We start from the raw sequence: 21223 nt of genomic DNA, 5'->3' as shown, positions 1-21223 counted from the left end.
GTGTTGTTGTTTTTTTAAGGAGGTCCCAAGCTCAGCATGAAGCCCAATGCTGGGCTTGAACTCACAACCCTGAGCTGAGATCAAGAGTCAACTGAGCCACCCGGTGTCCCTTGTTGTTGTTGTTTTAAAGTTTGACAAACTCGTTTTGCAGCAAAACCTGGCCAAAGTGCCTGAGGCTATAAATAAAGTATTTAACTTAGTATATAAACTTTTTTTACTTAAGAAATATTAATATCGGGGGCGCCTGGGTGGCTCAGTGGGTTAAGCCGCTGCCTTCAGCTCAGGTCATGATCTCAGAGTCCTGGGATCGAGTCCCGCCATCGGGCTCTCTGCTCAGCGGAGAGCCTGCTTCCCTTCCTCTCTCTCTGCCTGCCTCTCCATCTACTTGTGATTTCTCTCTGTCAAATAAATAAATAAAAATCTTAAAAAAAAAAAAAAAGAAATATTAATATCGGGGTGCCTGGGTGGCTCGGTTCAGACACTGCCTTCGGCTCACGTCATGATCCTGGAATCCTGGCACTAAACCCAGCACCGGGCTCCCTGCTCCAGCGGCAGGGAGTCTGCTTCTCCCTCTGACTCTCCCCCTTCCCCTCTTCATATGCTCTCTCTCACACACTCTTTCTCTAATAAATACATTTTTTAAAAAATCTTTAAAAAAAAAAAAGAAATATTAATGTGTTTGATTGCACAGTGCTACCCCGCACCCCACAGGAAAGTTGCATAATCCACAGTATGTGCATCCAAAAAGAAACCCTGACACATGTTTGTTCTCTAGAGTAGAGGTGCCAAATGAATCACAAACAGTAACTTAACTGCTAGGAAGTTATTAAGAGAGTCACTTGGCCTACATTTGCATGTGGGCCAAGATTTCTAAGAGGCTGTCTTTAGCTAAATTTGAAGGATACATAGAACTGGAAAGGTAAAGTAGAATGAAGACCCATCTCATACAAGAACTAGAGTGAGCAAAGAAACAGGAAGAACACATAGCTCCTGAGAACAGAGGAACTGGAGGCTGAGATCAAATCATATACGTTCCTCAATAGTTTGCTGTAGAGTTTCATGACTTAATGTACAACAGCAAGGCAAGGATTTTTGAAATGAGTGAAAACTTAATGAAAATGGAGTATTTGAGGGGCGCCTGGGTGGCTCAGTGGGTTAAAGCCTCTGCCTTTGGCTCAGGTCATGATCCTGGGTCCTGGGATGGAGCCCTGCATCAGGGCTCTCTGCTCAGCCGGGAGCCTGCTTCCCCCACCTCTCTCTGCCTGCTGTGAGCTCTCTCTGTCAAACAAATAAATAACATATTTAAAAAAAAAAAAAGAAAAAGAAAATAAGGAAAAAAGAAAGTGGAGTATATATGAACGTTGGGCTGGCAATGATTTCCAGAATGGAGCTGAGAAGAACAAGTGAAGATATGTTAGGACACTTTTTTTTTTTTAATTGGGGGAAGGCAAGATGGGATCAGGAGGGACAGAAACCATAAGAGACTCTTAATCTCACAAAACAAACTGAGAGTTGCAGTGGGGGGCGGGGTGGAGGGTGGTGGGGTTATGGACATCAGGGAGGGTATGTCCTATGGCGAGTGCTGTGAAATTAAGCCTCATGATTCACAGACCTGTACCTGTGGGGCGAATAATACATTATATACGTTAATAAAAAAAAATTTAGGAGTGCCTGGGTGGCTCAGTGGGCTAAAAGCCTCTGCCTTCGGCTCAGGTCATGATCCCATGGGTCCTGGGATTGAGCCCTGCATCACTCTCTGCTCAGGGAAGCCTGTTTCTCCCTCTCTCTCTGCCTACTTATGATCTCTGTCTGTCAAGTAAACAAATAAAATCTTAAAAAAAAAAATTAAAAAATATAAATTGGGGGAAGAGCACAATGGCAGATGGTTTGTACAGTTTATATTATTTCATATGATAACCATTTTACATACAAGGAGACTCAGATTAACTAACTTGCCCCAAATCACACATAGTTATAAAAATCAGATTCAAATCATTCTGATTCTACACTCTTCCTATTAACTAAAACTATCTCTCCGGGGGAAATAATAATGACAGGGGACTGAACTAGAGTGGAAACACTGAGGTTAGAAAGGTCATCTTGACTGGAGGGGCGGTCGGCTAATGCTATAGGTAAGGGCCATAGCTAATGCTGTGCTTGTACAGCATATCCCTCCACAGCCAGAAACTACAAACTTCTGAGGAGAATGATTTGATTGAAACTATCCGTATTCTCCTTATCTTTTCCTTTAACTGAAAAACGTTTCTATCATAAGGGAAGCCAATATTCTTTTTTTTTTTTAAGATTTTATTTATTTATTTGGCAGACAGAGATCACAAGTTGGCAGAGAGAGAGAGAGCAGGGGAAGCAGGCTCCCCGCTGAGCAGACAGCCTGATGCAGGGCTCAATCCCAGGACCCTGGGATCATGACCCTAGCCGAAGGCAGAGGCTTAACCCACTGAGCCACCCAGGCACTGCGGGAAGCCAATATTCTTATTCAGTAGATTCCTCCATCTATGTATTCATTTCCTTTGACCCAGTGCAAACCACTCTATGGCATGAATATCAAGTACCACTCAACCATACACATACTTCATGGAGAGGCTACCCTTTCTGAGTTTGTTTGTTTTTTTTAAAGATTTTATTTATTTATTTGACAGACAGAGATCACAAGTAGGCAGAGAGGCACCCAGGCGCCACCACCCCCCACCCACGCTTTCTGAGTTTTAGATCAAAACTTTGGAAAATAGGGCACCTGGGTAGCTCAGTCATTAAGCAGCTGCCTCTGGCTCAGGTCATGATCCCAGCATCCTGCTCAGCGGGAGGCCTGCTTCTCCCTCTCCCGCTCCCGCTCCCCTTGCTTGTGTTCCCTCTCTCTATCAAATAAATAAATAAAATCTTTAAAAAAAACAAAAAACTTTGGAAAATGCAGGGGCACCTGGCTGGCTCAGTCAGTAAAGCATGTGACTCTTGATCTTGTGGTTTTGAGTTCAAGCCACATGCTGGATGTAGAGATTTCTTAAAAACAAAAAAAATTTTTTTAAATTTCAAGATTTTTTTTCAAGATTTTTAATATTTTATTTTTAAGTAATTTCCACACCCAACATGGCGCTCAAACTCACAACCCTGAGATCAAAGAGTCACGTGCTCCTCTAAGTCAGCCGGATGCCCCTTAAATATAAAATATTAAAAAGAAAAAGTTCAGAAAATGCTACACATTATATTCCCCCTCTTTTGGAGATTCACTTTAAAGGTTTCAGGAACTCAAATAATAAGTTATCAGTTTGGGGCACCTGGGTGGCTCAGTTGGTTAAGCAGCTGCCTTCGGCTCAGGTCATGATCCCAGCGTCTTGGGATCGAGTCCCATATCGGGCTCCTTGCTCCGCAGGGAGCCTGCTGCTCCCTCTGACTCTGCCTTCCACTCTGTCTGCCTGTGCTCGCTCTCTCTCTCACAAATAAATAAATAAAATCTTAAAAAAAAAATAAGTTATCAGTTTAATGTTGTTTAATCCAGAGTTCCCCCAATTACTTGGCCACAGAACTACTTTATTATATAAAACTTTGGAAAGAGGTGCCTGGGTGGCTCAGTGGGTTAAGCATTTGCCTTTGGTTTGAGTCATGATCCCAGCCAAGGTCCTGTGATGGAGCCCTGCATGGGCGTCCCGGCTCGGCAGGGGAGTCTGCTTCTCCTTCTCCCTCTGTCCCTGCTCCTGTGCTCTCTCTTGCTCACTCTCTCCCAAATAAATATTAAAGAACAAAACAAAACAAAAACAACTTTGGAAAGTGATTTAATTAATTCATTTCCCATTCTTTTTTTGTGCTGAAATGTTTATTATGAAATCATGAAAGTTCGCTATTGCCAAACAAAATCATTTATATCAGTGTGTGAGAAAACAAACAAAAAACCCCCCAAAACAAAACCCTGTCTTTCTTTGCCACACAAATTTGTTCTGTCTTTTGAAATTTATGCGAGGCAATGTGCTAGAATCTGTGTATATGTGTTGGGAGGATTACAGAGATTAACTGGATCTATTCTGCTAAGTTTTAAAAAATATATCCTTTATTTTTTTAAGTAGGCTGCATGCCCAAGATGGAGCCAAAGCAGGAGCAAGATTTCACGACCCTGAGATCAAGACCTGAGCGAAGATCAAGAGTCCCGACACTTAACCGATAGCCATGATGGAACCCCCATCCTGTTGCGTTTAATACACTCCTCAGTAATACTGCATTTCACTAACTTTCTTTTCTTTCTTTTAAAGATTTATTTACTTTAGGGAGAGAAAGAGAGCACACACGCTTGAGAGCAGGGGATAGAGCAGAGAGAGGAACAGAAAGAATCCTTAAGCAGTTTCCTCACTGAGCTCAGATCCCCACACAGGGCCCAATACCAGGCCCCTGAGATTATGTCAAGCAGAAATCAAGACCCAACTGCTCAACCCACTGAGCCATCCAGGCACCCAGCTAACTTTCTTCATTATGTTCTTAAAGCACTATACATATCTTAACAAAATCTCTTATGTTCCTCATAATTATCTATATTAAAATTAATCTAGGGAGCCTGGGTGGCTCAGTCATTAAGCATCTGCCTTCAGCTCAGGTCATGATCCAAAGGTCAGGGGATAGAGCCCCACATGGGCTCCCTTCTCAGCGGGAAGCCTGCTTCTCCCTCTCCCCCTGATGTGTTCCCTCTCTTGCTATGTCTGTGTCAAATAAATAAATAAAATCTTTAAAAAAATTATCCAAACTCTTGGGGCACCTGGGTGGCTCAGTTGGTTAAGTCACCGACTTATAATTGTAGCTCAGGTCATGATTTCACGGGTCATAAGCTCGAGCCCCAAGTCGGGCTCCACAGAGGGGAGTTTGCTTGAGTTGCTTGAGATTTTTCTCCCTCTGCCCCTCCCTCCACGTGTGAACTCTTTCTAGCACATGCACTCTTTCTTTCTTTAAAATAAATAAATCTTTAAAAAAAAAAAAAAAACCCACACTCTACTATGGCAGAATCCCATGCAATCTGACACCTCTCAACCTCATTTAGCTTCTTTAGGCTCCTTTTTGGCTCTAAGTTCAAGCCATAAAAGCCTTCCCTCTGTTGCATGAACCAGCCAAGACTGTTCTCCAAGCTGTAATAATGCTCTTCCCTCTAATTTGGGTATCATTCAACTGTCAGCCCACTGTCAACTCAAAAAGGCCTTCTACCATTACCATCTATCTTGTTCCCATTAAACTATTTAAAAAAAAATTTTTTTTTTTCTAAGATTTTTATTTATTTATTTGACAAAGAGAGATCACAAGTAGGCAGAGAGGCAGGCAGAGAGAGGGGGAGAAGCAGGCTCCCCACTGAGAAGACAGCCCAATGCAGGGCTTGATCCCAGGATCCTGGGATCAGGACCTGAGCTGAAGGCAGAGGCCTAACCCACTGAGCCACCCAGGTACCCCCCCCCCCAATTACACTATTAACAGCAGTAACCATCATCTGAAATATCTTTGATATACTTGTCATCCTTATTGTAAGCTCCTTAATGCAGGGACTTTGTATGTCTTGTCTCTGTCATGCCTGGCACACAGAAGATACTCAGTAAGCATTTGTTGAATGAACTAAAGGATGAGTCGATATGTGGTTCATCTAAGTAAAACAGGAGTTCTCAGTGTGTATTACAGACTATTCTTCAAGAGTCACTTATGAGGAGCCCCAACTTAACATGGGAACTCTTTTATCTGCAAGATAAAAAAATGACAACGTACCCACCATAAGGAACATCAGTTCATTCCAAAGTTTTTCAAGAAAGAAGTGAATCTGAAATTCACCTTATATTACTGTTCACATATGCCAGTGCTTGTACTCTTGTCTCAGGGCTTTCCACTTACTCTTCCACCTGCCTGAATAGCTCTCACTATGGAGAGCTGCATGGCTCACTGCCCACTTCATTCAGGTCTCTTTCCAAGATCATCTCTTTCCAGAGATGCCTTCCTGGACCATCCTAGCTAAACGAGGACCCATCCCAGTTATTCTCCATTCCCTTACTCTATTTTCCCAAGTTCCAAACTTTCAAATTTTGTAAGGCATACCACTTTGCTTTATTGTATAGGCTTTGTGTTTTGTTCACTTCAGTCTCCCTAGTGCTTTACAATAGTGATAGGTAACTACCACGTATTTCTTGTACTATTTTCAAAAGCTGCACTCCCTTAATTTTTTCCATCAAAAACATTCCACCAGGGGCACCTGGGTGGCCCAGCGGGTTAAGCCGCTGCCTTCGGCTCAGGTCATGATCTCAGGGTCCTGGGATCCAGTCCCGAGTCCCACATCAGGCTCTCTGCTCAGCAGGGGGCCTGCTTCCCTTCCTCTCTCTCTGCCTGCCTCTCTGCCTACTTGTGATCTCTCTCTCTCTCTGTCAAATAAATAATAAAATCTTAAAAAAAAAAAAAAAAAAACAAGCCTTTTTTTGTATCTCCCTAGTGATAATGTCTAAAAAAACAAATGGTAGGGGCGCCTGGGTGGACCAGTCAGTTAAGCATCTGCCTTTGCCTCAGGTCATGATTTCAAGGGTCCTGGGATCCAGCCCTGCGTAAGTCTCCCTGCTCAGTGGGGAATCTGCTCCCCCCACCCCCCCATCTCTCTGCCCTCCCTCCACTTGTGCGTGTAGTGCTTCCTAATAAATAAATATAAATCTTTAAAAAGAAACTGTGGGGCACCTGGGTGGCTCAATCGTTAGGCATCTGCCTTCTGCCTTCGGCTCAGGTCATGATCCCAGGGTTCAGGGATCAAGCCCCGCATAGGGCTCCCTGCTCAGTGGGAAGGAAGCCTGCTTCTCCCTCTCCCACTCTCCCAGCTTGTGTTCCCTTTCTCACTGTGTCTCTGTCAAATAAATAAAACTTAAAAAAAAAAAAGAAAAGAAAAAATCATAAGCTTAACCCACATTTGGGAAAGCGTGAAAAATCAGGTAACTTTAGAGAATATTCCACAGGTATTCACAATATATTTGCAAGATCGATGTCTAATTAAGCGATCTAATTCGGCCACAGGTGAAAGTACTATGACTCTTGAAAATATTAGCAATATGTAAATGTAGAAAGTGTTATTGATTTTTTAGAAAAGATTTATTTATTCATTAGAGAGAGAGAGAGACAGAGCACACACACAAGCAGGGGGTAAAGGCAGAGAGAGAGGCAGAAGCTGACTTCCCGCTGAGCTGGGAGCTCGATGTGGGGCTCAATCCCAGGACCGGGAGATCAGGATCCGAGCCAAAGGCAGATGCTCAACCATCTGCAGCACCCAGACACCCCGTGTTACCGATTTTAAAATAAACATTCACACTTGACATGGAAAATCCATTATTTTGCCTTTATATGAGATACGCTACTTTTTCCACAGATCTTTGGAAATCCCTACCAATTCAGTTAAAAAAGAAAACACATGTACCACAAGAAATCAGTGATGACAGACTTATCTAAATTCCAAGTTCTTCTTGTTGAATGAATGGCTGGACCTATGTCTAGCCTCTTCCCACAGGCTCTCAGTTACGGATGAAGACTTTTGGAACAAAAACTTTGCTTTCCAAGGCCATCTCACAGACATCTGTGACATAAGCTGATCCAAGATCTGTGCTTTTTCCTTAGATATTTCCTCCACATTAGAGAACCATTCCTGAGTCCTTACATCTGGGGAAAGGGAAAGAGATCCAATGAATGAAAACTATCTAGCACACACATATCAAGACTCCCAGAGTGGGATGATCTGTAGTTACTAGATGAATGAAGAAACAAACTAATTCCAAAGCTAGAGTACTGCTCTCAAACACATCCGAACCTGTAGAGGAAACCTTCCGTCCCAGCCTCCAAGTAGCAGAAATCAAAGTAACCAAATGGGAAGAGAAAACTCCCTTGCACTGGTAGAAAGAAGTCGAAGTGTCTTGGAGGGAGATAAGGTGAATCAAGCATCCCAGGAACTGTGCGGATAGTGGAGACACACACAGAGGTAAAAAAAAAAATCCAACTATGGGGAGGGGCTTAGGGGAAGAGAAAAGTACACAGGTGGGATCCAAGAGTAAAAAGTGCCCCTTCTCTGCCTCCAAGGACTAACAACACTTGTGCATCTAGCACGTGGTAAGCACTCATCACCAGAATTTAGCCTTGAACAGGACAGGCAAGGTCCTTGCTCTTGAAGTTCACAACCCAGCAGCTGAGAAAGACAATGAACAACGCTAAGTAATTCTACTTAAAGATAAATGCCATTACGTCTAAAGTTGAAAGAAGTCCTCAGAGAACTTGGCCAAAGAAGGTATAAGGGGGCACGAGACTTAAAGGACAGGGACCCAGCCTTGCAAAGCTCTGATATTAACGATTTCCGAGCAAACGAAAGGCACGCCCAAACGCTCTACGGTGGGCACGAGCTTGGAACACTTAAAACAGAAAGTCAGCAGTGGCTTTGGGTGGTCATTCGGGCCGCTTCGGGTGGGGCTCTGCAAAGCACGGTAGTAACTCACGGCCACTTTGCGAAGCAGATGGTTTTCAACCCCACTTTGCGGATAAGGAAATGGGGAGACTCCGAGGGATGAAGCGACTAGCCCTACCCCGCACTCCCAGGGAGGCCAACTCTGGAACCAACCCAGGCCTTGTTAATTCCAAAGCTCATGCCCCCGAACTACCACACTCTCGCGTCTCCTCCGGAGAGCGGGACCCTACATCCCTCGGCAGGTGCACGGATTAGAATGCGACCCTCAAACAACCCAGCAAAGTGAGATCACGACGCCCACTTACAGTCAGGGAGACTGAGGCACAGGGAGATTAAAGGCCTCCCCTTCTGATCAGAACGTGAGTCCCGGGGACCCGGGAAGAGACCGTCTGGGCGGCGGCTGGCTTCCGCCCCGCAGCCCGGCCGGACAGGCCTCGCCGCGGAATCCCGCTCACGTTGCGGGTGGCCGGGAGCGACGAGGACGGACGCGCGGGCGCGACCAATGAGAGGCGGCCTTCCCGAGCGGCCCGGCGGCGGTGCGGCCAATCCGCGCGGCGCTGGCGGGGGAAGGGGCGGGTGCTCGGGCGGCTCGCGTTAGGCCGCGCCTCGGGGGCCCTCGCCCCTCACAGGCCCCGGGGCCGCCCCGCTTGGGCCCGAGCCCTGCGACGCCGCGAGGTTAGGCGAGGCCCGTCCGCGCAGGCAAAGACCTCGCCCGAGGGCACCGCCCGAAGCACGGCCCGCATTCCGCTCTCGCCCAGAGGCGCGGTCTTTGCTTCTCAGCGCTCGGAAGTGTCAGGAGCGCGGCATCCCTCCCTCAGCGGGGTCCCGAGAGGCCACCCTGCTAGGCCGTGCACGCCCCGGGTCTCACCTCTTGGGGATACGGGAACGGAGAAGGGAATCTCAGCCGCGGACTGTAGCCGGCACTACCCACCCCTGCTGCCGCTCCGCCTCACATTCAAACCCCGGCAAAATGGCGCGGCGGCGAGGCTGCGGCCCGGGCGCATGCGTGAGCGGGGCAGAGGCGGGGGGCGGGGCCGGGGGCGCTCAGGCCCCACCCAGGCTCGAATGGCCAATCGCGACCGGCTCTGTGTTTGAGCTGACGTCACAAGCGACAATGCCCTTTGGCTCAGACCGCGGGGTTGGGGCATCACAATCCCCATTTTCTGAGAACCGACGCTGGTTCAGCGAGTGGCCGCCGGAGTGCGACCTAGTCTGATGTAGGGCTGCAGGGAGGCACGAAGTAGGTCTTCTTTAACTGCTGAACGAATTCCTCAAAGTCACGTCCATAACCTCTCAGACCGAGGAGAACTTTCTGCCCCTCGCAGAGCGCCGCCTTTAGAGGAAGAGGCAGATCTTGATAATTTCAGCTCTTGATACGCTACGAGAAAATTTAAAACGTTGATATGACAGGCAGTGACTTGGAAGGTCATTGGTTGGTCAGAGAAGACCTCTGAACAAGTGACACTTGACCTGAATTTCAACAAGGAGACAGCTGTGTCAAGATCCTCCTGGAGAGCATTCCAGGAGGAGGGGTTGTCAACAGCCTGCGCTCGCTCTCAGGCAGGAGTGAGCTGGCCTGGGCTTAATGAAGTGCCGAGAGGCCGGAGATGAAGTTAGAGAGGCCAGCAGGGGCCAGAAGATGTAGGCCTCTTAAGCCCTGTTTAGATTAGGTCTCACTCTCAAGGCATCCAAACCTACGCTTTAAAAGGCCCACCAGTTGCTGTGTGGGATGGAGTGTATGGGGGTGGGGGCGAAGAGCCTGAAGCAGGGAGCCTGGAGAGAGAGGTGGAGCCATGATGCCACGGGATTCCAGTGAGTAGCTGTGCATAGGGAGACAAGTGGACAGCTTCAGGATATACTCTAGAGGTAGAGCCTGTAGGATCTTATGATCCATAAAGGGTGACAATGACAGGAAGCAATGAGGACTTAGGGAAATCTCAGCCCTCACTTTCAGCCACAAGCAGGCCCAGGACCAGCTGTTCCGGAGCCCATCCCTTGCAACTGCTAGCTTGCTACCGGGGGACTGAAAGGCGTGTATCTGGTTATCAGTGGAGGGAACGAATATGCTAAGAACACAGAATTATACAGGCACTGAGAACTGCAGCACACTCAGCACATCATGATTCTGTCCCAACCTCTGCAGTAAGAGATGACCAAACCTGAACATGGCTTCTAGCAGTATAAGGCCCTGATCCTAGGATGACCTCAGTGGCCCCCACCCGCACCACAACACGCGTTTATACACACACACACACACAACTACTTGAGAAAGCTCAATGTCTCCAGGAGAATTTACTGTTTGTTCTAGTCTACACCAGAGTATACGCCCCAAACTTCCTTTCTTAGAGCATTTACTAAAAAGGATTAGAATTGTGAATCCTCCTTCTGTCCCTTTGAGATGTAGATATATCTCCTTCAATTCAGGCTTATCTTTCTCAATGACCTGAAAGCCATTCCTTTGAAATACAGTCATCAGAAAGGTAAAGCCTGTTTCTCTGTGTTGGGAGCCTAACCTTGATAATTGCTAGCTAGCAGACAGAGCAGGCTGGGTGACATTTACACCTACTGACCCACCAATGCTTCAAATTTTCACCTTGGCCCTCACTCTCTCCCCAATTCCCTCCTCCTCCTTTAAATGCCCAATCAGGGATGCCTGGGTGGCTCAGTCTTTGAAGAGGCACCCTTCGGCTCAGGTCATGATCCCAGGGTCCTGGAATCAAGTCCTGCATCTGGCTCCCTGCTCAGTGAAGTCTGCTTGAGATTTTCTCTCCCTTTGCCGCTCACATATTCTCTCTCTCCAAATAAATAAAATCTTAATAAAATAAGGGGCACCTGGGTGGCGCAGTGGGTTAAAGCCTCTGCCTTCAGCTCAGGTCATGATCTCAGGGTCCTGCTCCCCGCCCCCCATCTCTCTGCCTGCTTGTGATCTCTGTCTGTCAAATAAATAATAAATAAATAAAATCTTTAAAAAATAAAAATAAAAAATAAAATACCCAATCCCTTCTGCACGGTCGGAATCAACTCTCTCGCACTGTGAGTATCTGAATGAAATCTGTTTTTACTTCTTTTTTTTTTAAAGATTTTATTTATTTGACAGAGAGAGATCACAAGTAGGCAGAGAGGCAGGCAGAGAGAGAGAGAGGGAAGCAGGCTCCCTGCTGAGCAGAGAGCCCGATGTGGGATTCAATCCCAGGACCCTGAGATCATGACCTGAGCCAAAGGCAGCGGCTTAACCCACTGAGCCACCCAGGCGCCCCTGTTTTTACTTCTTTAATGATGTGCAACTTTATCTTTGACTGCACCCTGGCTATGAACATGTAAGAGCAATACCCGAGATTAAAATGCAAAAATTGCTCTGTTTGAAAGGCTCATGGATGTAACATTTATTTATTTATTTATTTATTTATGACAGAGAGCGAGCGAGCGAGCACAAGCAAGGAAGGGGATCAGTGGGAGAGCAAACTCCCCACTGAGCAGGGAGCCCAATGCAGGGCCCAATCCCAGGACCCCAGGGTCATGACCTGAGCCAAAGGCAGACACTTAAGGCTGAGCCACCCAGGCATCCCTGGGTGTAACTTTTTGTAAAATTATTCAGCATCTCTCCCTTCAGGCCACAGACCCTGCAAGTTCTGGCCCCTGCCAACCTTTCCGACCTCATCACCTTCCTCCCGCCCACTCTCCACCCTCACTCAACCTAGCCGCCTGGCCTTCCTTTCTGTTCTTCCAAGCTCCAAGCTTATTCCCACCTCAGAGAGTTTGTATTGGCCCTTCGCTCTGCCTGGAATGCTCTTCTAGACCCCTGAGTAACTGGCTCCCTTTGTACATCCAGATTCCTGCTCAAATGCCATCTCTGCAGAGAGGCCTTGTCTGAAGATTGCTCACTCACCACACCCAATCACTCGACATGAGGGGTTCCAGATTTTTTTTTTAAGACTTTATTTATTTATTTGACAGAGAGAGAGAGTGGGAGATCATGAGCAGGGGGAAAGGGGGATCCCAGGACCTTGGGATCATGACTTGAGCCGAAGGCAGACGCTTAACCAACTGAGCCACCCAGGCACCCAGGTTTGCCAGACTTAGCAAGTAAAATACAGGACACCCAGTTCAATGTGAATCTCAGAAAAGCAATGAATGATTTTTTAGTATAAATGTTGCAAGGGCCATATATCATTTATCTGAAATTCACATTGATTCAGGTGTCCTGTATTTTATCTGGCAACCTTAGCCTCAATCTATCATTGTTTCTTCATAGCATTTATCACTTTGCAACTGTCTTTGTTAATTGCTCCCCCCTCCCTGCCATCAGCTTAACTCTATCAGACTATTAGACTATTAGGACTCTATTAGAACAAGGACCTTATTTATCTCATTTACAGCTGTGCCCCCAGCACCTAGCACACAGCACTTGCTCCATAAGTATTTACTGAATGTTGAATGAAATGCCCTATATGAATAAAGTCTATTGAGAAAGGTATGTTATTAGGACCCTGGGGGAAAAGATAAATTTTTACCATTGCAACAACAAGTAATTGATCAGACTAATCTGCTTTCCTAGACAAAGACTTTCCTCCAGTCCTGGTGAGAACAACCGTAATGATTTAAGAATTTCCCATCTTTGAATGCTAATTGCAAAGGAAGCTGGCTCGCATCAAGTGTAGGTCTACTGTCTCTGCCAGGAAGCCCTGGAGTGTGCCAAGATTAACATGTCTGTGGACATGTCTAGTGGTGCCCACTCCCCTCGCCCTTTCAACCGGAAGAAGAACCATGCAGGTGAGGGTCACAGAAAGGTTGGTGTGTCCTCCTCCTCTAGTCTCCATGGGTGATACCTGAAGGCTCCCTTGGGAATCTCTACCACCTCACCCTTCCCCACCGCGTCATGAGCACACACTCCCAGGTTTGCTACGACTGCCAATGTGCACATGGTGAAAAATTCACTCGGTACAAACATGAGAGGATTTGGTCCTTTGCTAATTAAGACGTGCACTGTAGGTGATCTGTTATGTTCTCTCTGTCCTTTTCCTTCATTTTGCTTCATCAGATGTTCTCTGAGAGGCATGTTGGTCTCTCACCATGATTCTGGCTTTGTCATGGTTAAAGTGTACTCAGTTGTCTTGTTGTACGTTTTGAAGCTATCAGGTAGATTAGGCTCATGCTATTTCTTCCCGATGAAGTCTGCCTACCATCTGACGCTGTGAAATATTCCTCTTTGGGCCTTTCAGACCTCTCCTCTTCCAATTCTATTTGTCTGACATCAATATTGTTAGACCTGCTTTCTTTTGGTTAACAATTTCCTGGCATATCTTTTTATCCCCCCTGCTTTGTTGAGATAGAATTGACATATCCTGACACATCTTTTACCGGACCTTTACTGTCCCTCTTTGATCTGTTGTAGCACTCTAGTTAAGAGCATGGGGGCACCTGGGTGTGTCTGCCTTCAGCTCAGGTCATGATCCCGGGGTCCTGGGACAGAGGCCTGCATTGGGCTCCCTGCTCATCGGGAAGCCTGGTTCTCCCTCTCCCTCTGCCTGCTGTTCCTTGTGCTTGTGCTCTTTCTCTGTCAAATAAATACAATCTTAAAAAAAAAAGCATGGACTTGACTACCTAGGTTAAACCTTCATGACATCTGTACGACACTGGGCAAGTTACTTAGAGTTGAGATCTCTGATATCTGCAGGAGTGTACGCAATAGTAATTTGCTTCTCAAGGGGTCTGGGCAGATGACAGAGCCAGGAAAGATGAGGCCTGTGGAAGAGCATCTGAAAAATGTCAACCGTTTGATGATATTAGCTCTTATCTCCATCCCGAAACCGGGTGGCAATAGATTTTTGACATCCTCCCATTGTCCCCAGTCCTGTATTTTCCCAGGTGGTACACCTGTAGACCTGGCCAGGCCTTTGGACCTTGGCTTGGCCCCTATGCTTTAGAGGGTGTGGCTCTGGTCCCGCTCCAGCTGCCCACAGGTGAGGGGTCCATGCAACGAGTGGGTGGGCGTGCTCACCCAGAACCCTTATCACGTCCTTTCAGACCTTGTTCTGGTTTGCACAGGACCCTGGAATTCCTCACCGACAAGCCCCAAACCCTCTTGCAGGGTCTGTGGAAACCTCTTGGCTGGGTCACTCCTGAGAGCAGATACACGGCTGCTGTGAGCACCCCTCCACTGGCTATATGACTTGGGGACAGATGTGTTTGCAGGGGGTTCAGACAGAGCTGCATATCACACACACACATTCAGAGCCTTGTGGTACAGGTTGAGGCTCGGGGTGGGAAGAGAAAGGGGGCAGGACAAGGGCTGATTTCTTCCCATACTGCTGGGTTCTGGCCTGGAACTCTGAGGAGCTTGAGAATTCAGTGTTTGATTTCCAGATGTTGCAAAGGTTTTGTCAAGGAAGGAGGATGGAATGTGTTTTCAAATATTTACTATTTTGACATATAACTTTGATTTATGTATTTATTTTAACGATTTGGTTTTTAAAAAAGATTTTATTAATCTATTTGAGAGCGAGAGCAGGGAGAGGGACAGAGGAAGAGGGAAAAGTGGACTCCCTGCTGAGCAGGGAGGCCGATGTGGGATTCTATCCTGGGATGTTGGATCCTAACTTCAGCCAAAGGCAGACCCTTAACCGACTGAGCCACCCATATAATTATATATTATAATATATATTATATAATACATAAATATATTATGTATAAATATTTATTTATTTTAGAGAGAGGTATCAGGAAAAGGAGGGGCAAAGGGAGAGGGAGAGAGAATCCCAAGCTGATTCCACGGCTGAGCGTGGAGCCTGATGCGGGGGCTCAATTTCATGACCTGGAGATCACAACCTGAGCTGAAATCAAGAGTCGGACACTTGGGCAGCTGGGTGGCTCAGTTGGTGGAGCATGCGACTTGATCTCGGGGTCCTAAGTCTGAGCCCATATTGGGTGTAGAGATTAAGAAAGTGAATAAATAAATAAATAAATACACTTAAAAAATGGGAGGTCTAATGCTATCTATTTCATACAGTTGCTGTATGGACATACAGGACTTCCTGTATGCAAAGCACTCACTACGGTGTTTGCAGTGCAGTAAACGATTAGTAATGTTAGTTCTTTAAAAAAGTGACGTTGATAGCCTGCTTATTGCTGATGTCCCCCAAAGGGGCAGAAAGTTAGCACAAATCCTTCTGTACACAGTTATTTATTCCAGCTTTCATGAGCTGTCCCACTGGCCTCTCATATAGAATGGTGCTTGGTTTTTGCTTGCTTCTCAGAAACCCATAGCACTCTGGACAAGAAAATCAATATGCTATCATTTAAGCTCAAATTCACTCAAGCTAAGAAGTTTACCAGAACACATGGTGCTTCTTGAACACAAATCAAGATACATTCTTCAAGCAAATCTAAATTAGGTTGGTGAAGGAGCTATAGAAGCTTTATGCAACGATGGGGAGTCTCTGGGAAAGATGAAAACTGCCTTATATAAAAATTATCTGCAAAGGCTCAATCTTCAGTTGAGCACTAGATAAAGCTGGCTTGTGTCTGGAAACAGACATGTTTAAAAATATTAAAGTCAATTCTGCCAGAATCCTCGTGGAGTCCTCAACCCTTCTTCTGCTGTGGGTATGTCGTGGCATTTACTAAGCTGCCACTCCCAAGATGTGACACAGATAACTAACTCAAGGAAGATTTGGCAGGTTTCTTGAACTGGACAACAGGCATGTTACACGGCTTTGCAAAAATTCCGGGGTTACTACTCTGGTCCTTTGAAAAAGGAAATGTACTTTTGTCTAAAATGTGTTCCAGTCTGTGGGTAGGAAGGGTACTGCTGCACCATCATTATGAAATTACTTTGCAAAAGGCTTACATAATAGCATTTTAAGTAAATTATGTGGAGTTGGTCCTTCCTCAACCAGTGACCTCAGCATGCCCTCCTTTCTAAAATGGGTAAGCAAAAGTGACTTTTTTTTTTTTTTTTTTTTTTTAAACAGGAAGGCCAAAGAAAGCTGACTGTATCTGCCACAGACTCACTCCTGGGTCCTGTAACACCAAAGAAGCCTTTTTAGATTCAGAGTCAGATTAGTTCAGGGGTTTTCAACCTCAGCACCAGTCAGAACTTGAGGCTGGGTAAATCCTCCTGGTGGAGGCTGTTTACCAGCATCCTGCCCACCCGCCTACCGCCTGCTGCGACAACCCAAAATGTCTCCAGACATTGCCAAGTGTCCCAAGTGCCCCCTGGGGACAGAAATGAAAATTCCTCATGGCAGCAGGTTGAAAATGACTGCTCTAGATAAAACCCAGGCACTACCTGCTACGGTGAGATAAAGACTCTTTAGAAACCTTTTCTTTTTGTTCTTTACTGGAAGGACCTGACATGCAAGAACACAGAGAGTCATCGTTCTACTCTAATAAATTAATAAGGAAGAAAAGTTATTAGTTCATTTCAGCAGGGGGAGTATTATAAGTACAATGGTGATTTACAATTTTAGGGTATTTCAGAAAGAATGGATTCTGAATTCAGAGGCAGTAAAGCCAAGTGGCACCCTTTGTGAACCTTAGAATTGCCCTCCACTCAGTGTCCAAGGTGGCTACCCTGTCAGTCTTCCTTTGCAAACCTGCCCTCAATGCCAGCAAGAGGAGATTTTTGTCTTCTTTTGGGAACTCACCCTCTGGTCAAACTAATTAATGAGTTAAAGTGAATTCAAGAGACTAATAAAAATCTTCTCATGACTGGGGAAGAAATGAACCTTACTTAAAGTAATTAAATCCCACAATTAATATTTTTCCATTAGAAATTATTTTCATTAACTATTGAGGCCAAATTTTACTACCAATGGAGAATTACAAGCTTATAGCTGCCACAAGAACAAATGTACCCCAAACTACAGGTTGAGATATATATATATATACATATATATATAAATTATTATATTAAAAACAGCTTTCCTTTTAAAACTTTATTGATTTACCACCTGATTAAAGCATGGGATTTTAACAGTATTATACATAATATTTTTACATAGAAAACTTTACATAGCATTTCATATTATATAATTCGGCTTATTCTTTCAAAAATGTATACATCCATTGGGCAAGGAATGCTTTTCATTAAATTACCAATATTAAATGCACTTAATCATCGTGTATAGATTAAACAAAAGTAGCTATTAACTAACTTTTAGGCATTTTAAGGAGGTAAAACATACATTTTGCACATAAAGAAATATTTGATGCAAATATGAAGATAAAATTTTTAAAAAATTAGAACACTGAGAAAAACTACACCTTTGATGAGTGTCTTTTTTTTTTGAGAGCAAGGATTTCCAGATAGACTCATTCTTTTAAATATTCAGCTTTGGTTTCTTTGTTTCTCCAACTGCAAAGCTGCTGATAGCAAAACTCCAAGATTTCACATGAGTTCAAGCTACGTCTACTTTAACACAAATGTTAAAAGAGAACTCAGAGAATGCAGTAGTAAGGATCTTGCTTCTGTCTCAGCCCATATCCATTTGCATCGTAACAACAAACATCTGAATGGGATAGTCCTACTTGCCTCCGTTAGCAGGTTCCTTCAGTAACTATAAAGACTATGTAATGGAGAGCCGTAATCGCAAAAGAACAACAAAAAGGTCTAGGGTTTTTTTGTGGTTTTTTTTTTTTTTTTTTTTTTTGGCATTTTGTACAAAAGTCACCTGTCAGAGGAAAATGGTTTGTTTCCAGATATTATGATACAATTTCCATAATGTAGTTCTTTGGTTGTACGTGAGGAGTAACAGGAAAAAGGTGTATTTGACTCTAAAGATGCGTATTAGCAATCACATTTCCCATCCACGTTTGTTGTTAAGATGCCGGAGCTGGTGATTTCCCTAAAAGACAGCGCAGAAAAACAAAATTGCTCAAAGTAGCAGTGTTGTAACAAAAACTTCTCTAGAGACCCAGCACATATAATCAACACTTAAAGCATCCTGACAAAGAAATAAGGCCTTGGAAATGCTTCCTCTTCTCTAACTTTGCTAGTGAATGGTGTCCTGGCCCCGGGCTGCCGTCACACACACTCTCCTCACTAGTGTTTCAGTGGCACAAGCCACATGTACCAGGAGATAGAACAGATTTATTCACAAAGTAGAATTTAGGCTGAATGGCTTATTAGTAGAGATAAGGAATTCCTCTGTACTTCACGGGCCACTGGCAAGAAAAATTACCCCAAATGGTTTGACATCCCGGTTTTTAAAAGGCTCCATGCTGGTATGATTCAAATGCCTCATTCAGAAAATCCAATGTTTTAAAAGACAGAGTTAAAAAAAAAATTCAAAGCTGAATGTTTGGGCATGGAACAAAATGAGCTCCCACACTTCCCGCTCTGCAAGAGGCGGCAAGAATGAAGAGAAGGCAGGAAGACTCCGGCGGCGGGGTCACCGCTGAAGACAACGGCGCGTGAGAACCTCAGAAGGAAAGCAAAAGTCTCCAGGTGGGGACACAGTGGCACGTTCCTGTGCATGCCATCAGGACAGATGTGGATGGAGAGCACGGACGTATAGAGGCTGTGACCGACCACAGTACCCGGGAGGGAGTCTCGGCTGCAGCACAAGGACGGAACGCATTCCAGGACAAGGTAAGTCAAAGGTGCTGACGTTTTCCATTCACAGTAAAATTCTCCCACAGTCCTTTCCTCCCAAATTATATAGCTCCTCTTCTCCAATGTATGTAAGTAACATAAAAACCTAAACCTGCTCTTTTTTTTCTTTGGTAGAGAAATTAAAATACTTTGGGGGAAAGAAAAAAAAAAAAAAAGAGTACTGCCAGCCCAAACCAAACATTCCTCAAGGCTGTAAAACACAAACAAATTTAAGAACTCAGTTTCTTAGGAAACAAAAGCACCAGAAATCCTTCTCTATGAAGAAAAAAAATATCTGATTTTAGATAGGTTCCCAACTTGCTAACTTCGAAGGCACCAGAATTGACATCAATACAACCTAGTTTCCAGGACTGAAGGGCACAGGCGGAGTCTGGGTGTGTTATGACTCCGTGTAACACTGCTTCCACGGGGAGCGGGAGCGTGGCTCTCGGGAGCCCTGGGTGAGGGGGCAGGGTCAAGTTCATGTGCTCTTCCTCAACCACCCAGAGTAAATAAATCCAGCTTCCGACCAGACTGCCTGCAGGCATCAGGCCCCACTCACGGAATCTTTTACAGAAGCTGCTGCATCAGGATTCGGTCCTAACTCCAGTTAAGACTACTGCACCTTTGTTAACACAATAAGGGCCCCCAGAAGCCAACCCTTTCAAAGAATGCAGTTCAGAGGCTCGAGTTCTGGCACCTGGGCACAGGCCATCTCCCGCCACGGTCACGGTTCAGCCGAGGTGGCCCCACCACAGCACAGGCTGACTCTGGGTCAAGGACTCATGCCATGTGGCTGGGGAGTTTCGCAGGTGGCCCTTCTCCCACACAGCCGCCATCCCTCTCTGGAGGCCCCTGAATGGGGACTGTGCAAAAGCAGGGACGCTAAACTCACTATTCTGAGGTAAAAATAAAAGGTTTACTCAAATATAAATTAACTCTGTTAAATTACTTCATTTTTGTTACCACTTCATATATTAGATCAGAGGGTGTGAGATGGACAATCTATTTCGGATATTTTCATACCCATCCACAAATACTTACTTCCAAGGAAGGCTACTTGTCTTCATTACATTTTTTACTTTTTCCTACAGACTTTTTCTCCCCAGGTTACTAAAACATGGAGGGCCAGGAGGCACTACCTTTTTAAATTTTTTAACCTTGCAAGCTCTTAATTCTAACTTAATTACTAAACTCTGCTTTCAGTGAAATCTTCAATAATAGCTTTTCATAAAGTACTTTAAAAATCACTCAGACATTAACAAAACAAAAACAACCCTTCTCCCCGACTTTCTCCAAACTAATCTAACTACAGCTGACTCACAACTGACAAAAACATTCAAAATTCTCCAACACACTCAGACGACGACAAAAAATCCAGCATATTTTAGGTGGCGTTTAGCCGTTACAAGAAATTTTATTAACATACTCTCTAATAATCACGAACCTCTACAGCTATGTTCAGTATTTTCAAGGAGAGCAACCTCCTCCGACAGAACACGTACAGCCGATCACGGGACTCTGCTAGGAAATGGTGCATGTGCGGCGACAGGCTTAACAGTCTAGCCAGGAAGATGGAATGGCGGAGATGAAACAGATTCCCCACCTACTGTGTTAACTGGGTATGCAACACTTTAATGGAACAGCACGTCTCAGCCAGGGACTGATGGGACCCGCGTCGAGGTGAGCCTCCTCCAGGCCATTCTGAGCTCCCAGATGCCGACTCCATTTCTATGATCTGACCCTCCATGAGCTGTGCCAGGCAGAGGTGGCGTGAACGATCTGCAGAGCTGCAGCAGTGGCCTGCAGGGACCAGGGCTACCACACTGGGGACAGTGTCCCTGGTACCTGGGATGGCTCTTCTGGAATCCATATCTTATAGACAACACCTATCCGCAGGAAGAACTTGCGCAGAACTGCTCGGAGCTCAGGAATCAGGTCAAACTGCATAATTTCACACAAGTAGGGGTAGTACATAGAAGCGTGTGCTTTAAACTTGAGGTGGGAGAGAAGGAGAAAGATCAAATTAGACAAGGAGCTCCTTTTTTGGGCACTAGTTTCTCAAAAGTATTCATCTCGCCCTGGAATCTCCTGCAATATTGGTGTTTTTTTCTTGCTATTTAAAAAGTTGGTGGGAAAAATTTGCAAATTAGAATGTCTTTTAGTTATGTCTACTCCAA

General features: G+C 45.2%; 2 protein-coding genes and 1 long non-coding RNA gene across 5 annotated transcripts in view; 1 reads left to right on the top strand and 2 right to left on the bottom strand.

Moving 5' to 3' along the window:
- Positions 1–9485, bottom strand: part of CSE1L (chromosome segregation 1 like) — a 48883-nt gene extending 39398 nt beyond the window's left edge. Inside the window, exon 1 of one of the 2 annotated variants that reach the window (XM_082744846.1) lies at positions 9318–9485. The gene's annotated coding sequence lies outside the window, so the exon portion shown is untranslated. Of the gene's footprint in view, positions 1–8754 lie in introns of both variants that reach the window. The other variant, XM_082744847.1, reaches the window with a different exon arrangement.
- Positions 9366–17072, top strand: LOC309871626. Its single transcript, XR_014315383.1, has 3 exons — positions 9366–9455; positions 13005–13219; positions 16420–17072. It is a non-coding gene; the product is annotated as an uncharacterized lncRNA (long non-coding RNA).
- Positions 17073–17370: 298 nt separating this feature from the next.
- ARFGEF2 (ARF guanine nucleotide exchange factor 2) overlaps positions 17371–21223 on the bottom strand; it is a 100657-nt gene continuing 96804 nt past the window's right edge. For both annotated transcript variants that reach the window (XR_014315368.1, XM_082744783.1), the window contains exon 39: positions 17371–21038. Coding sequence is in view for 1 of the 2 variants with exons in the window: in XM_082744783.1 (XP_082600909.1) it covers positions 20862–21038 (177 nt within the window). In the remaining variant the exon portion in view is untranslated. The remainder of the gene's footprint in view (positions 21039–21223) is intronic.

The sequence above is a fragment of the Mustela nivalis genome, assembly GCF_964662115.1.
Source record: "Mustela nivalis genome assembly, chromosome: 8".
NCBI classification, from domain to species: Eukaryota; Metazoa; Chordata; class Mammalia; order Carnivora; family Mustelidae; genus Mustela; species Mustela nivalis.
This window is presented reverse-complemented; position numbering and strand designations above follow the sequence as displayed.